Source organism: Porites lutea, chromosome 8 (genome assembly GCF_958299795.1).
Source record: "Porites lutea chromosome 8, jaPorLute2.1, whole genome shotgun sequence".
Classification (NCBI taxonomy): domain Eukaryota; kingdom Metazoa; phylum Cnidaria; class Anthozoa; order Scleractinia; family Poritidae; genus Porites; species Porites lutea.
In genome coordinates, this window is record NC_133208.1 from 33,683,640 (window position 1) to 33,700,701 (window position 17,062).

Consider the following 17,062-nt stretch of genomic DNA (forward strand, 5'->3'; position numbering starts at 1 on the left):
ATAAAATTCCTTTTTTTTCCCATTTGACCGTTTCTTGGTCCCTTTCTGTTGCAAGGATTATTTTCTTGAAAAGTTCTCAGATTCAGTATGGTGGCTTTACAAACCTGCTATGTAAAATTGTGAAGTGCCTTGAACGAATAAAGTCAGCTTTGCAGAGGAAGCGATCGGGAATATTATTAAGTCCAGCTACAAATCTACTGTCGGTTCGGTTTCACATTGTTGATAAATATTTGCACAGTTTAATCATTTAAACCTCATTTCAAATTTCCCGAGTCTTTTTGTTATCGGATTGAAACTTAAAATGATTCGCTGGGCCATCTGAAATGTTTCCAAGGACATACGATGTACGGCACGTCGGTATTTAATTTTAGTTCATTAATTTTATTCTGAACTCGGCCACGTTTCGAAAAAAAATGGCTTGGTTTTTTTTTCCTCTGTCGTTCGCTTTAGGCTTGTAATTCGTTTTTGTTCTCATTGTTTTTGTTTGCTGGTTAGATTTTTTCCCCAACACCAGATTTTCCCCAACAGAAGCGACTGCATTCTTCGTTCCTTCATTCTTCTTCCTGTATTGTAGTGTCTTCACTGTTATTTAGTCCATCTATATATAAATCTCTTGTTTTTCATAAGCTATTTGCGGGTGGGAAAGTAATGTAATTAGTTATTTTCCAATTTTCAATAAAATTTGTTGTTGTTGTTGTTGTTGTTGTCGAGCTTTCCTTATCTCCTCGTGTAATCTGATCCTTTTTAGTGGTGAGAATATTGCTTGCTGCACATAGAACACTTTTGCTGTTTTACAAACTTCTCTTCGTTAAAATTTAACATTATGGCCCCTAAAATTAATAGAATATATCAAGTGCTCATGTCTCTTGACTGCCGTGGCCGGTTTTAACGAAAAAATTTAGGTCAATAAACACAGGAAGTCGCGACGGTGGGAAGTGTTTGAAATTTTGTTTGTTATTCAACTTGAGCCCGTGCGCCAGGTACTGCCTTTTGATTGGTTCACAACTGACCACTTGGTCTCAGGGGAATCGACATTACATTGGGTTACACTTTTTTCAGCTCGATCGAGAATTTTTCTGCCTACAGCCGAGTCTTGCGCGGCTCTATTCTGCCGCCGCCTCGCCATCCGAGCGTCTTCGCTCGGATGGCTCGTTGGCAATAAAATAAAAAGCTCAGGTCAACTACTTTGACCTACTGTAAGTATGTTAATCAATAAGATGAGCGATAATGCATGTCAGTGAAATGGTCATGATGTAGTAATCTCAATAGGTGGGATCTTATTTTTTTACAACGCTTTGTATGTTGCATGACGAAGAAAAGCTGAGCATTCAGTGACTTTGTAGCAGCGATTTCCGCCGCTTTGCGCGCACGAGACTTCTGTTCGTAGTTAATACGCTAACCGTGTTTCTCAGTCTTTGTTATATTTATAAAGATTTTGTTCGACAACTGAAGGTGTTTCCGCCGTCCTTCTGTCATTTTTGTGCCAGTGAAATGTCCCCGGGGTGGGGGCATTTGATCACCTGCATGGACCCTAGTGTGGGGCATTTGAACGGCATTTTGGCCCGGGTAGTGGGGAATTTGAACAAAAATTTTCAAAAAAGTCAAATGCCCGGGGGGTTGCCCGGGGGGGGGCATGTTGAAGCTTCGATTTGACCGATACATAAGTCGAAAGTCCCGATAATTAACGGGCTCGTAAAGCTGTTATGGTTTACATGCAAGATAGAGGTTTCACTAGTTTTGCATCTAACATGATAAACTATCAGTTAATGAAACAAAATGGAGTAGTTTGCTAGTCAGGGCCCTCGCTCTTATTCTTTACATTTCGATTTGAATATTTGATTTCGGGCCCGAAAAGTTACCGGGACTTTCGAGAAACGGGTCCCAGATCTTGTTCCCGAACAGCGCGGCTAGTAATCGAACCTAACGTGAGTGTCAATTTCAGCAATCCTGTATAGCGTGTGAACAGGTTCTTAAGTGGAGCGGGCAGGCTAGCAGTCCTGTGACTAACACACTGATATACTCAGTTGAGGAATCTTTGAATATACTCTGAAAACTTCTTTTTAATGAGGGAACTTGCGAAAACAGTGGAAGGACTCGATCAACAAACGGTTTTTTCGTCTTTCAATGATCTTTTTTACCTTCAACTCCGGGAAACAGTTTTGTTACTGCCTCCTCCCACCCACTATCTTTTGATAAAAGTTACGGTTAGAGACTTGTTTCCCGGCTTTCCCTGGTTCTCAGCACAAGATTTGTAAGTAACGCAGGCGTAATTATCATTCTTAAGATCGTGGCGTCGCTTTATCTTTGTCGGGTCTATGAGGCTCAGAACAAGGCTTCGGCACCCGTTGTGATTATTCAGGGCGGCAGCGGCGGTTGGTTCAATCTTGGCTTCTTTTCTTTGAGGCCAATTGAACACGCTCTAAATCTTGGCTTTACGCGGCCGCGAACTTGACACATTCACGAAGAAAAATATTCTCGTTTCGGCGGTAAACCGTTGTAAGAAACTCCCTGTGGTATTTTTTTAGTCACGTTTCTCCCGGAAATGACAAAGCAAACTATTCCCTTTTCGGCTTTCAAAGGGGTTTGAATTTTTTCGTTAGAGTTATTCTTATTTTCGAAATGCATGAGCTTATGTAGATTTACAACATACCAGAGTTTCTCATGCTACAGCAGCTAGAGGTTCGATCAGCCAGAACAGAGAGCGTCCTTTAGTCTGTGAGGAGATTCTTATTGCTTCTATTCCCATAAGAGGCCAAGAATAAATATAAATGGTAAATTAAACAATTTTCTAGGGATAATTATCCGATCTATACCGGCAGTATTCTCTATGTTTTTGTTATTGTTGCTATTGTTTTTAGAATACACATAAATACCGACAAATCTCTAGCCCTCAGTCGATCAATTGCTTAGAAACCCCCTTGTCAACCGAAAAAGAGCTGTGCTTGCATCCACGCAGCCGTAGAACGCCAGTGATCAAGTTCCAGCACGATTTATTTAACCTGGACCCGTGGGGGGGGGGGGGGGGGGTACTCCTGGGAATTTTTGGTGAGTGTGTCGCGCGGTTCTCCAAATCCCAGTGACCCTATTTCAGACCAAAAAATGTCATTTTTCACGCCCGTTTTCTGGCCTGCCTTTAAAATCCCTACTCGTTTTCAGACCTGACCTCTAACAGGAGTCCATGAAATTATGCCTCATTACCTATATTAGACACCAACAAAGAAGATTTCTTAAGTCCATTTCGCCGAGATTCGTGTATTTCCCTTTCTTTCTTGTTCATTTAAGAATAAAAATCAACGATAAAAATTTTGAATGACGTTTCGATGACTCGCTCATCGAAACGTCATTCAAAATTTTTATCGTTGATTTTTATTCTTAAATGTTTATCGAAAGCGTCTTTCTTGTTCATTTGGGAAAGGAACGATAAATACGTTCATACACTCCAGTAGTTCCCTCGAAAATCATACCCGATTCCAGACCGAAATGGGCGAAGTCTATACCCGTTTTCAAACCAAAACAGCGCAAGAACCCTACTCCCTGGGAACCTGGACTGGGTTGTACAATGCCGGGTTACAACCCATGGTCAGTGGATGGTTAGTGGGTAATTTGAATTCAGATATTAAAGCTTAAAAGCAAATGTAGTTTCTGATGATTGCTTGTAAACTCTCAAATAGCCTGCGCCCCTCGCGTTTCCGCGTTTCTCTCGCGCCTAAAACTCCCACCGATCGATCCCTTTCCCTTTCAAACGGATGCCACGCAGGCTAACTCTAAAAAGATCAAAGACTGAATTATCCGACAAAATGCTTTAGAGCAAAAGAGAAAGAAACCCGGATACAAAAATTTAACCCATGGTTCGCGCTAGCGACCTTCAATTAAGTGGGCTATCAAAAAACCCCGGGGATACTCCTCGGAATTCTTGGTGAGTGTGTGCCGCCTGAGTGATCCATTTCGAATTCGCATATGTTCCTTTCTTTCTTACTAATTTGGAATTAAAACGATAAAGACGTTCATACAATCCCGTAGTTCCCTCAAAAACCATACTTGATTCCAGACCAAAATGGTAAAGTGTATACCCGTTTTCAGGCCAAAACGGCGCAAAAACCCTACCCGATGGGGCGGCACATACCTGTATAGCATATATTAGGGAGTACCCCTGCCCCCCGGGCAAAAAATGAGGAATATTTTTAATACCTGGTTTTATAAAACTGCCTGTAATTTTAGGAATTTTTTTTCGAGGAACTGGTCAAAAGCGAAAGCCTGAAAGCGTACCGAGAATGTCTAAATGAATAGGCCACTTGCACTAAGAGGTCACGTGACCAATGTCTCCTTTAAACAATGAGTTGGAATCTTGCTGATGCCAAAAATTGTTAGAGCACACAAAAATTATCTTACACCCGAAATTTGAGAGGAAACGCATTTAAGGGAGATATTTTGTGGCACTTTGATTTTTCAGCAAAGTAGTATGATTTGTATTGGCCGCCATCAGGAGTCCTGCCGCCATGTTGGAGGGCATGCTGTTGCCCTCCAACATGGCGGCCAAAACTACTTCTTGCTTATATCTTGTTCAACGTTTCATAGTTACGCTCAAATGTGCTGTAAACGTTATCACATTATCTTTTCAACATTTTCCTTGAAGTTTAAGTGCAAAATTTGTGTTCAGAGAGAGGTAATTCGTAATTTTAAAAATCACATTTTGGTCACGTAACCGTTTACGAACTTATTCATTTTAAGAAAATGGTGCGGGTTTGAAAACCAAATCACCATTATTTTGTTTAAGATATGACCCGCTAATCGTTTTTCGAAGGCAAAATCATATAACTTTCATTTTCATAAAAACGTTGTCACATGCCTCTTAAAGCAAATGGCCTATTCAAGCCTGCGCAGCAAACAGTTTTGCCTGAGTCAGGAGCCTATGACCTGCCAGAGTGAATTTCAATAATTCTTTTCAACCAAGAAGACACGAGTAGACCTTTAACTTTTTTACCTTAACTTTCCTTTTAGATTTTCGACTTAACTAAGAAGCTCCGTATACGTTGTCCGGCTTAGCCTGTGAATACAGCCGTCTCGCTTCTGTCCTAGCCGCTCTCTCTCGAAACGTCCCGAGCGGCGCGCGAGGAGGGAGCGAGGAGAAACGTTTGTTCGCAGGCCGGTCATGTCTGACTTCCCATAATACTTTTCGGTATTGTTTTGCAGCAAAATTTATGCCTTTTCCACCTCGTCCCCAGGGCACTTTTCCCTGGCTTTGGAGGTGGGGCGGTGTCCCGGGAAAAAAAAGCCAGGGAAAAGCGCTCTGGGGAAGAGGTTGATGAGTTTTAGCTGCTAAAAAATAACAAAATGTACTTTCAGATTGAAAACAACAGTTTCCATAATTTTTTTTAGCTAGACTTGAGAAGATTGAATTACGTTCCCCTCTTACGCCATTGCCTCAATAGCCCGTGTGCAGACGTCTGTACACAGGCTATTGCCGCAAGGGCGGTAATGTTGCTTCCAGCTAAAACTGAAAACAAATTAAGGCGCTTGCACTAGAGGATTAATAAATGTTTTAAATGCATCCTAGCTTGGAAATGTATTTTTCTGCTGAATTTTGTTATATTCATCAGATCAACCATTACCATATTTGGACATCAAGGTCGAGCGGGAAGGTAGCATCTTGCGAAATCTTGTGATTGGCTCCTGATCAAAAGCTGCCATCTGATTGGCTGTTCCAGTTTCAAATTGAGTTGCTAAATTTTGGCGCTCCTCACTTATCGTTTGTTGGCGCGTCACACAAATTTACAAAGAGACGATCGAAATGGTAGGTTGATTGAATATGTGAATCCGCTTCCATCCGCCTAATTCGAACCAATTTCATCATATTTTTCTCCAGAAAATGAGCTCCACTTCCTTTTAAGCTAATTGAACATAAATTCAAACTAGTAGCGTCTTTCGCGTCTCATATTTTTAGCGCTAACTTCGACTATTCTGTCGGGTTCGTAGGCAGGCGGAAAAGCTGGTAAAGATTCAAAGGCAAAGGCAAAAGCCGTGTCGCGCTCAGCAAGAGCAGGACTCCAGGTAAAGTAGCGTTTTGGTTGTACAGCTTTAAAAAATATTTTATGCAGAGTTTTTCGCAGACATAGCTGTATTTCTGACTCTATTCGTTGTGTTGCAGTTCCCAGTAGGTCGAATTCACAGACATTTGAAGAACCGAACTACGAGTCATGGTCGTGTAGGAGCTACAGCGGCTGTTTACAGCGCGGCAATTCTCGAGTATTTAACGGCTGAGGTGGGTTTCGCAGGTTGTTGTTGAGTTGACTAAATAAAATGGCCTTAAGTCGTTTTCTAGAGCGAAAACTTCATTCCTTTGTAATTTATTTTGGGCGGTTAAGTTTAGAGTTTGAGCAAAACTCTTAACGTACTTTCTGTCTTCCACTCTCCAAAACTTCTCTCTTCTTCGGTCACAGTGACAGAAAGTATGTATCTACTTTTATCAACGATGTCCAAATCTTGAATAGTTGAGAAGGATTTTGCGATAGCAATTGTTTTGCTTCTAACGGCAGTTCCCGCCATATTTAAAATTTGCAAATGGCGTCCTTTTCAAGCTTTTGTTTGAAGAGCAAGCTTTGTTGCTAAATTTTGTGAACTTTCCCGATCCTTTTCTTACAATTAAGCTCATCTTGTTTGCAACAGTATTTCATTTGTTGAAACTGAATAACTTATGCTGTAGAAGCTAGATATTTTGTTTCTCAGTTTAATATCTTTCTGGGCTTTACATGTGTGTCTTTCCTCACATAGGTGCTCGAGTTAGCTGGAAATGCTTCTAAAGATCTAAAGGTGAAACGTATTACACCACGCCATCTTCAACTCGCAATTCGAGGTGACGAAGAACTTGACTCGCTAATCAAAGCAACGATCGCCGGTGGAGGTAAGAATTAGTCGTTAATTGTGTAGTTCTTCAATTTGGAAATCCTTCCACGGTTAAAATTTTTTACAAGGCACAGTATGTAATGATAAATCTTGCTGCTTCTTTTCTTGATTCTTTCTTTGTGTTCCTTTCTTGATAATGTTAATTGAATGGAGTGGTAATTCATAGTTGTTTGCGACAGTCTTTCTGTGATCAGATTTCCAGCGTTTGAAAACTTCTCCATACAGCCATAAAATTGCTTTGTGTTGGCGCTGCAAAAGCGCCTAGTCTTTTTCCATCTGCTGCTTCGATAATGGCATTGTTTACCGGCTTGAATAGCATAAAATTCGCCTTGTTTGGATTTTCGTAGTAGCTTTCTTGTATACTTTTTTCCGGTAGTTACAATGTCCTAAAAGCTTTAGTTTTCTTTGTTCTGCATTTGTAAAGATGCTTTGCAGAAATTCGATTTTAAACACTTGCTGTACAATGCTGAACTTGATACAATGCAAGCGTGTCAGTAATAGGGTAAATGGTGATGACAGCAGTAAGGGCCCAAGCAACCTTACTGCAAAATTGTCTGTCATTCTTTTTTTCATAATTCGTTTCCTTTTTCAACAGGTGTTATCCCACATATTCACAAGAGTTTAATTGGCAAGAAAGGAGCCAATAAGCCAACATAAGTTCTAATTTTAACAAGTTTCATTTTACTTTATATTCTCTGTACAGTTTCATTGGGACTTCAAGACATTATTTCTTACACACTCATTTTGCAAACAATTTATTAGATCTGTTACGTCACAACTGTTTGTCAGTAATAAGATGTTACGTTTCCCTGTATTTATACATAAAATGTTCTATTGTGTAATTGTGTGTTGCAATAAAATGATCACAACTGTTCACTTTTTAACTTGTGGTTCCTTGCAAATATGTGAAATAATTAAATGTTTTTTTTGTTATGTTAGTTTGTGAAAATTCTCTTGTTTGGAGCTGTTTTAAAATAAAGACTTTTATTTGAGATTTTTAAACTGGAAGTTTCGTCTTCGTTTTGTTCTTCTACCAAAATCACTAAGCTGTAAGCACCCCCAAAATGATTTTTTTTTTAATATTAGTTGAGCTTGTGACTATTCAGAGCTTCCTGTTGTATCATGTGACTTTCCTTTCACAAAAACAATGAAAATAGTCAAATGCTTTAAACCTGCCAGAACAGAACTCTGCAATAATATTAGAATCAGTAACCTTGTACCTTTTCCAACTGATTTGCCATACTGAACATTCCTTTGTAATTTGAACTCCAAGCCATGCTTATTGGCCTTTATAAAGGGAGGGAAAGTCACTTGTCTAAGTAGCTGTCACCTGAGCCAAACAAAAACTCTTCTGTGGTGGGCACAAACAAAAATTAATTATTAAGTGATTTCAGAGGTGTATAAATGCACAATATTACAGGAACTTGTAGTATGTTCTAGGAGTCACCAAGTAATGCCAAAAAAGCCTTTTGACTACATGTTGTGCTGGTCTTTTATGTAGTCAATATTCCATTATTCATCACTCGGATATTTCAAATTTGCTCTTTACAATGATGATTTTAGTCTTTAAAGGTTTTTGTTAATCACTTGCAATTGCAAACAAAAGTTCCAAATAGTTTTTCTTCAAAAATCTGTAAAGATTATAAGGTAAATATTGAATGAGGGACAGTGGCTAGGGGAACAGTGGGTTACTATAGTTTAAGTTTTGGCTTAAGTTTTTTTTTATGGGCTCCAAGACAAAGATTTTTTAAAATATGTTTATAGCAAAACTCAGTGATGACATTTCTCTTAAGGTTGAAGCTAACCCTGAGTATTCAGTGGTATGAATGTGAAAATGTATCATATTTACTCCTAAGTGAGAGGATGTTGTGTAACTGGAGTCTGAAATAATAATTATAAGTAAAACAACGCATAGATAAAAATAGATGTGGGTGGATGACAGTGGATAAAGAACGAAACAAAAATAACAATGTAGATTTAAAAAAAACAATGGAATGCAGTGAGGACAAGCTTCCATATGTCCCATACATAAGTTCCCTCACCCCTGCCTTGTGTGGCTTTCAGCTCCCAGTTTCTGAACAAAATTCATTATTTTTTTCTGACGTGATGGTGAAAAACAGGAATTTAATTCATTTTACATGGAAATTGATTAAAAGATAATCTTTATTTTGGTGATAAACAAATCAAAAATAAAGGGAATACTAATATGCTAAAAATTAGGAGAGGAGCCTGGGAAGTTGGTTGCAGATTGTGTTTTCATGTAGCCTGCTTGCCTTTGACACAGATGAAACAAAACTTCTGGCATATTCCATTTATGAGCCAGCATCGTATTCGAGTATATGTGGTGTGATTGGCCAGTTAAAAGGTCCCTGTTGATTTGCCAATCAGGTCAAAGATTGAAAACTCACTTCCTGTAATTCATTAAGTCTGTAGGGGGGCTGGAACAAACATCAAGGCACTGTTTAGCAGACATTTCTGACCCAACGTTAGATTACTTCTGCAATATATATTGCTAATACTGTCTATACTGTGGATTCACAGACATATCACCATTTGACTTTAATGTCACAGACAACTACATTTTTATACCAGCATTTCAGTTTCAAAAATACATTACCTTCAAACTGTCAATATTAAAAGTTGAGACCATCCAGTGAAACGAGAAAATGTGTCTGCTCAAGGGAGGTATCTGTAGCCTGGGGAGGGGGTGGCTGTACACAGGCTATATGTGGCTGAGACCCACAGGAAAAAATAACGGATTCCCATTTTTGGATATTTTTGGGTATTTAAAGAATACCCATTAAAATCCTAAATTTGGCAAAGTGAGACAAGTCCCAACCAGGGAATTCCCAACCAAGTTCCCAGATTGAGACTTGTCTCACTCTTCCAAATTTGGGATTTTTGTGGGTATTCTTTAAATACCCAAAAATATCCAAAAATGGGAATCCGTTATTTTTTCCTGTGACCATGACAAGGTGTCTACTGGCAGGAGATGTTTATTAGCTGAAGCTTGACTACCTTGATGAACGTTTTCCAGGGGCCTAATCTGCTTTAGCCTGCATGGCAGGCATTGGAAGGGGAAGGGAATTAGGGTGCGAGGGAGGAGGGTTCCTTCCCTTTCTCCCTTGTGCGCCCAAATTCCCCCTTCCCTGTCCCCTTTTAATTCTGCTTTTGTCCAAAAGTCCCTGGTACGCTTTAGTCCCCCATAATACCCCTGGCCATCACCCCCCCTCCCCCCCCCCCAAAAAAAAAAAAATTCCTGAACATTCTGGACATGGTAGGGTTCATGACTGCTGGGTTTAATTTTATTTACTGAAAAGTAAATTATTACTTGTTTGTTGCTCCTGGTATGTCTTTTCCACGACACATCACATTTCTTTTATGTGTGTTTCTTAAAATTCAGTCATTCCAGGTACTTCCCACTCTAAGGAATAAAACCTAAACTTCACATGAAGTTCCCTAATTTGAGGGGCCTTTCAATATATTTCTCTGTACAGAAACTTAATCAGTTTGTTATTCTTGTACACCCATAAGTATTGAATATTGTGAACTTTTCCAATAGTAAAAGACAAAAATTATGATATTTTTTTGTAGAAAAAAGGGCATGAATGTTTAATCCACCCTTCCAGAGGCAAAAGGAAAACCCCAGGGGGCTAAATAGGGAAAATATATGGGTATTGTTCATCCAGACCATGGCTTTTTAAAATTATTTTATAGTTTTCAGTCAAAATAAAATACTATTTCTTTTCGAAAGAACCTGGGCCTCAGACCAGAAAAGGCGAGTTGAGGGGAAAGGAATAAAGCAATACTGTGGGGAAAAGATTATAAAATTAAGTAGCAGTTAAACGTTTTGCTTTTGCGAACAACAGCGAATGATTTGACAAATAGTTTTAGTTAAACAAGCTAGCTTTACTGTAAGGCAAGCAGCTGTTCGTGAATTTCTTGAGAAAAATTTAAATTTGTGTGCAAATCGTGTTTACGTTTTTAAAAGAGGGTGCAAATTTACAATAACTGAAAACAAAAGAGTTGCCAAGCAGCGTGTCGTATCAATGAAGCCATCTGCCGTGAAGCAATGAGAATTTGTACTTTAATCCATGCCCCTCGTTTCTTTTTTATAGCTTCTGTCTAGTTACAATGTCAGTAAAACTGGACGAGCCTAATTTCATGCAAAAGAGCTAGAACGTAATAGGTTTCTGTAAATATATTTTGCAAAATGTTGGTTTTAAAGTCTACAGTGGCGGTTGATTTATTGCTGATCATCTTGTGATATTCTTACTACCTACTTCAATAATTTTAAATCGTCGAGACATAGATGTCAGTAGTGCAAAGCAAAAGTTTTTGCCTGTAGTGCAGATGGCGAAACAGAAATTTAAATGGAATATTTTCGAACTCGATAAATATGAGTGACAAAACGTGTACTCGAGCAGAATTGTCTGTCCATTGCGACAAAAACTGCTTGGTTGCGGCTGAGGACAGGATATGGTACTACTTCCTTGCAACCAGTGCGGTAATATTTTTTGGCGGATTGGTGAGCATCTTAATTTCAAGGATAATAAGAAGAATTTGTGACTCAAAACGAAGTAAACTAAACCCGACTAAAAAGGATGGAAACAAGAAAATTAACGGATTGTCAAGGCCAGATGTTTCAAAAAGGGGAATTTATGTTTGGCTTAAGGAACAAGCGGCAACTCTGATAACTGCCCAGACTTTTAAAGGCCGGTGTTTGGTAAGTACCGTAATGAAAATAACGCATGATCGAGAGGAGGCTTTCAGCTGTTTTGTTAATTAACCGGAAGAACTATAGTTTATACTTTCGAGAATGGGTCTGTGCTGGTAATCTTAAAACGCCATAAATGTGCCTAACCGTGTGCGCGTTTTTTTCTTTTGTTCGCGTTGAAATTGACAACTGAGGGTGAAGTTTGCACCGAGTTCAAACACTTCAGTCAGTTGATACATACACCCGTCAAGGTATCTTTCGTTCTTCTGCATCATAATTATTAAAGTAGTGCGACGTTGTCAATCATTAAAGCTGCCATTTTGTGTGTAGGAGTTGTTCCTCCAGGAACTCGTGTTCTACATCTTCAATAGCCACTGACAATTTGCAATGGGGCGTAGAATTCAACGTTCAATGGAAAATAAACATGGTCAGATTGTAAATAAGTCGTGCGCGTCTGTTTCCGTTTTTCTAATTTAAGTGATGCACCTTTTATGTCGGACAATGTCTGAAATGTAAATTAGTTTTGCCATAAATCTTTTTGTGCTTCTGTTATAAATCGCGTGACAATAACTAAGGCAGTTTTAAGATACTGAAATAACCGAGTTCGCGCGTGTTTTAACAATCTCACATGCTACAGAATCACAGGATATAAACAAACCTGTTTCCGAGATAACCTATGAACCTGAAGACACACTCGACTGGACGAGTTTTTTTTTTTTCCTTCAACAAGACCTAGACTCTGTCGTATCTGAGTGGTGTCTGATGAATTTAATAATTACAAGTAACCCGATTTCAAATCAATCTCAAGGAATATATGGACGTTTGTCTGTTCCACATACACCCCCTGGTATTTTGGAGGGGAAATTTATTTTTTTTAGCTTTTTGTTAGTATGAATTTCTCTCTTCTACGTGATGGATATTCCTTAATATTTGTTGATCAATATTGATTACCATCTTCTGATTCATTTGTGAAGATCATAAATGCAATGCAAACTAATATTATTACTGTTTCATAACTTTGGTATACATTAATAATAGAACAAATGTGATCTACATTTTTCATTCACCCTTTACAAATGTTCCAAAAAGTTTCCAAGGCAACCAGCGAACAAATTGAATAAGACTCTTCTTCCTTTTGTTGCCATAGAAATGTAAGTGATATTGCGTGAAAACATCCATCCACCACAGGTGTTCAATGTTTTCCCACAAGTTTTACAGACTTAGAAGCGAGTTAAAAACAAAATTTTCATTATTAATTGCTATGTTGAATAAACCAAAAGTGAATTACTTTATTTTTAGTTTGCTATAATGGAGTGGAAAAAAATGGAAGGCCAATTATTCTGGTCATGTTTGGATGCAGTGCAGATGAGATAACCCTGATATAACAACATGCTGCCTAGGGCTAGAAAAAAATTTGTTATGATGCGATTGCGTTATTTTGGGATCTTGTTCCATACCTTCTACTATAATGTTGAAGGCAAAGAACGTCATAATTTCCTGGTTTCTCTGTACTAAATTAGAGTAATAAAAAAATTGCACATTTACTTATAGCAGGGTTAATCATAGCTGTAGAAGAACGGTAGATTTGATGCACTTGTCAGCATTAATATTATGAAGACCTTTGTAGGGCATTTTTTAATAAAACAGATTCACAACTGGTTACATACCACTCAGTATGTGAGAATGTTTTAGACTTAGAAAATAATGCAATGACACACAATATACAAAATTATATTTCTTTCAAAGATAGAAACTATGTTTAAGATAGTGATAAGAAGAATATTTCTGGGGATAACAGTGGTTCAGTGTTCTTACTACTCAGATTTATCAACAACAACAACAACAACGTTTATTTAAAGGGTTGCATAAAAAGGAAAAAATAATATAAAAACGAAACAGATTAATAAATAATAAAAAGGGTAACTCCTCCTAAAAAAGAAATTTTTAATAGATTAAAGTAGGGTAGAATGCATGAGGATTAATAGACTTTTTAGTACATCTCAGAACTCAGAAACAAGAGATAAATTTAACAATGTTGCCTGTCCAGCAATGTTCTCCCTAACTTTTAGCTCAAAAGGTGAGGGACCATCATGGCCAGTAAGGCAAAAAATATGCACCAGTAGCACAGTTTGCTGGGGGGGGGGGGGGGGGAGTAGTAGAGTGATGGACATGGCCCTGCCCTCACTGGGGAATTTAGGAGCTAAGTTCTCTGAAATGTCATTCCCTCAGTTTAAGACCTATTTTACGCAAATCGACCATTATTATCCTTAGACAACAATTTAGAGCATTTCATTCCAATAATTTTACTCTGTCTTCAATGTTTTTTTTCCAAAATGTATGGCCCATAAAAAGGAAAGCTGTGTATACTTTAGTACTTACTTTTCCATATATGTTTATTCATTTTCCTTTTGATAATCGGATTGGATCACAACTTCCTTTTTAAAGATTTTTTTCTTTTTAATTTTTGAAACCTTCAAGTGGCTGCAGGTGGTAAGAAGTGTTGCTTCAGGTGGTAAAGTTTACCGGTTACCGTCTAATAAGGAGAACACTGTGTCTATTTGTTTCTATAAAATGAAGCATTCATAAAACTATATAGTGGGGTGCTGGTCAAAACATTTTTTATTACACTCGTCCCCATTTTTAATTTGTGGGTATGGCTTGCATTTATTCTTACCGCTAAGAGGTTACACCAAACACCAGTTTGATTGTGTACAGCTGCAGTGTGTGTCCTTCAACATTGAAGGGCTCCATGCAATCACTAGAGCACAAAGAAACTGAATCTTGATGTCCTGATGGGAGGGGCATGTTGTATAAGCCCGAATGCAAGATGATCCTGAGGACTGGTGATCTAGATTTTGAAACTGGCGGAATCAACTTCCATTTAGGATTATTATACACAGTGCCTTGATTCACTCAGTTTCTCTACAATATATTAAAATGACCAAACTTCAGAGTCATTCGGTATCCATTGGAAAATTCTCTGTACACGACATCCCTAACATCGAGACACCACTGGTTAGAGGCTTTGTTCCCTATTTGGACTCTGTTACATCTAGGCGTCTGAAAGATTTCGTAATGTGCTTGGAATACGAGAACGAGCTTGCTTTATCTGGCGCCATTTTGAATTTTCCGCGCACTTGCTTTACTCGTGTGATCCATTGTTCCGGCGTTTTGATTGGTTTATTTTCCTGTGCGCCTGCGTGACCTGGCGCGCCAAGTAGCCCGTGACCTCGAATTCTGTCTTCTTCGTTGTTTTTCTTGTTTTTGGAACATGTATCAGCTGATGGATCGACGTTTCCCTGGTGGCCTTTGTCATCTTGTTTACTGTGTTGATTTAAATGATAGTTCCTCTTTAATTAGGATCACTCACAGCCGTATGAAAGACTTTCTCACTTGGACTCATCAGGCAGTTTCATGCAATGGTTGCATTCAGATTAAGATGAACAAGTATACGCATGCAAGTATGTTTATGGTTTATACCGTGGTTTGCTTCAACACTAGCCCTTGAAAATCATGACTAATGTTATGGTTATAACGTTTGCCGTGGGTGTAAAAAGTTGTATGATGACAGGACATAGACCTTCTATTACTTTAATACGATTCCCCTCCTCTTGATCCTTATATGCATGCAGAGCGTGGTATTAAAGATTTCCTTACAACCCCATACATTATTTCATGTGCATGTAGTAGTTAAACGTCTTCTACAGAAGCAAACTTTACTTCTAATGATAACAAAAATTAGGCTCTTGTAGTTCCTTGGACATCCTGTTACTATTTAGGCGCTACAGCTAGTCTGGATTTACGTTTGTCATGCTGATTTTTAGCAAGAAATTTATGTCCAGTGGTGTCATCATAACTTAATTTCAAATCATAACACTTCTATAGCATCATTCTTTGTGTGCTAAGTTTTACCCATTATGGTGTGCACAAACAGTTTGAAATTATTTTGATATGACTGTAAACTGTCTAATAAAGACCTAAATCACAAAGAAGTTGTGATTGTAGGACCCCCTTGTAGTCCTTTATCCTAACAACTATTAATTGACTCTAATTCATCACTTATCAGATGTTGTTTTACTGCCCAGCATCTACTTGCTGCATATACTTTAATTTGTAGCCTCTAGTTTAGATGATATGCTACCAGACACATGTTGCATCTATTCATGTGACTCTTGAAGAAATTTGGATTTAGTTATGAGGTTTAGCTTTTAACTGGCTCCAATAAAGGGTTCAACCCACGCACCAGCAAAATTGCTCCAGCAGTGGATAATAACAATAAACTTGTACTAACAGTTTTTAACATTCCAATCCTCTTGGAAGTATTTTTTAGTAATTTTTGGTCTTAAATTAGTTAAAACATTTTTGAACTCATCCTTTTTTTGTTTGTTGATAGGTCGTGCTGCATTTCCTTTTAAGCATATCATATGTCATTTTGTATATAGTGGAATCAAGTTTGTAAGTATACTCAGGTTATACTGATGTAGAAGTGTGGCTTTGTTCCTCTCTTAAAAGAATCAGTTTTCTAACATTTGTAACTTTTGCCAAATTTTTTCTTTTTTTTCTTGCAAATTATCTCTTTGATGGCAAATGCTAATTTTTTTTATTCATGTGATCTTATTTGTTTTCAGTCCTGTTGAACATTGTTTGGACATGGCAGCTCAAAGATTATGGCTTTTTGACATTGCTTTCAACCTCTTTTTCTTGTTTTACTTCTTCCTCCGAGTAAGCATTATCTATGTTTTAGTCCCACAAACTCATCCTTTTTCAAAATTACCTTTTGGCTACCTTAAATAAAACATTTGCAATGAGACACATGAAATATTGGCCACCAGAATGCTGTATAGTGTAAATTGTGTGAAAAAAAACTTAACCACTGCAATCAAATTTGGAGTTGCACTCGATATATCTCAAGGCAGCTGGCTTCATTCCTTGACAACCAGGCCCAGATATTATTCAAAAGCTGGATAGCGCAATCCACTGGATAAATTACTATCCAGCAGATAAGTATTATGAGAGACAACTGCGTTATCTGCTGGATAGTGATTTATCCGGTGGGTAGGGCTATCCAACGTTTGAACAACCAGGGCCTGGGTGAAAGAGGCAAATTAGGAAGAAACAGAGTATAAATTATAAATCAAAGCAATCCTTTATCTCCGTTTAACTTTAAGGATACCATAAACTCTAGCTAATAAAAACACACGGCTTCGCAGATATATCAGTGACTTTCACTGCAATATTTTACTTGCCAAACATTTTTCCCAGTGTGATGGTAACCAAGGTGTTCTCAAGGTTTTTCCTATTATAAAAGTGTCTCCGTGCTTGCACCTTGGATTACAATGTAATTATCAAAGAAAGCAGAGATTACTGGAACAAATTTGCCTTGTTTCCAGGAAAATCCAAGTGCAAATGATAAAAAATTATGATCATGTAAGAAATGTTGTCGGA

At 38.1% G+C, this 17,062-nt stretch overlaps 2 protein-coding genes across 5 annotated transcripts in view; both read left to right on the plus strand.

Annotated features, from left to right (window-relative positions):
• Positions 1-5,717: 5,717 nt before the first annotated feature.
• Positions 5,718-7,784, plus strand: LOC140946397 (histone H2A.V). The gene is made up of 5 exons (XM_073395512.1): positions 5,718-5,791; positions 5,974-6,048; positions 6,146-6,259; positions 6,769-6,898; positions 7,496-7,784. Exons 1-5 carry the CDS (start codon positions 5,789-5,791, stop codon positions 7,555-7,557), a joined length of 384 nt encoding a protein of 127 aa, XP_073251613.1. The 5' UTR covers positions 5,718-5,788; the 3' UTR covers positions 7,558-7,784.
• A 3,464-nt stretch (positions 7,785-11,248) lies between these two features.
• The window catches only part of LOC140945792 (calcium-activated potassium channel subunit alpha-1-like), a 34,242-nt gene continuing 28,428 nt past the window's right edge, over positions 11,249-17,062 (plus strand). For 3 of the 4 annotated variants that reach the window (XM_073394840.1, XM_073394842.1, XM_073394841.1), the window contains exons 1-3: positions 11,249-11,626; positions 16,011-16,072; positions 16,246-16,339. In XM_073394840.1, coding sequence (XP_073250941.1) covers positions 11,300-11,626; positions 16,011-16,072; positions 16,246-16,339 — 483 coding nt within the window. In that variant the 5' untranslated portion in view covers positions 11,249-11,299. Of the gene's footprint in view, positions 11,627-14,796; positions 15,079-16,010; positions 16,073-16,245; positions 16,340-17,062 lie in introns of those variants that run through there. The other variant, XM_073394843.1, reaches the window with a different exon arrangement.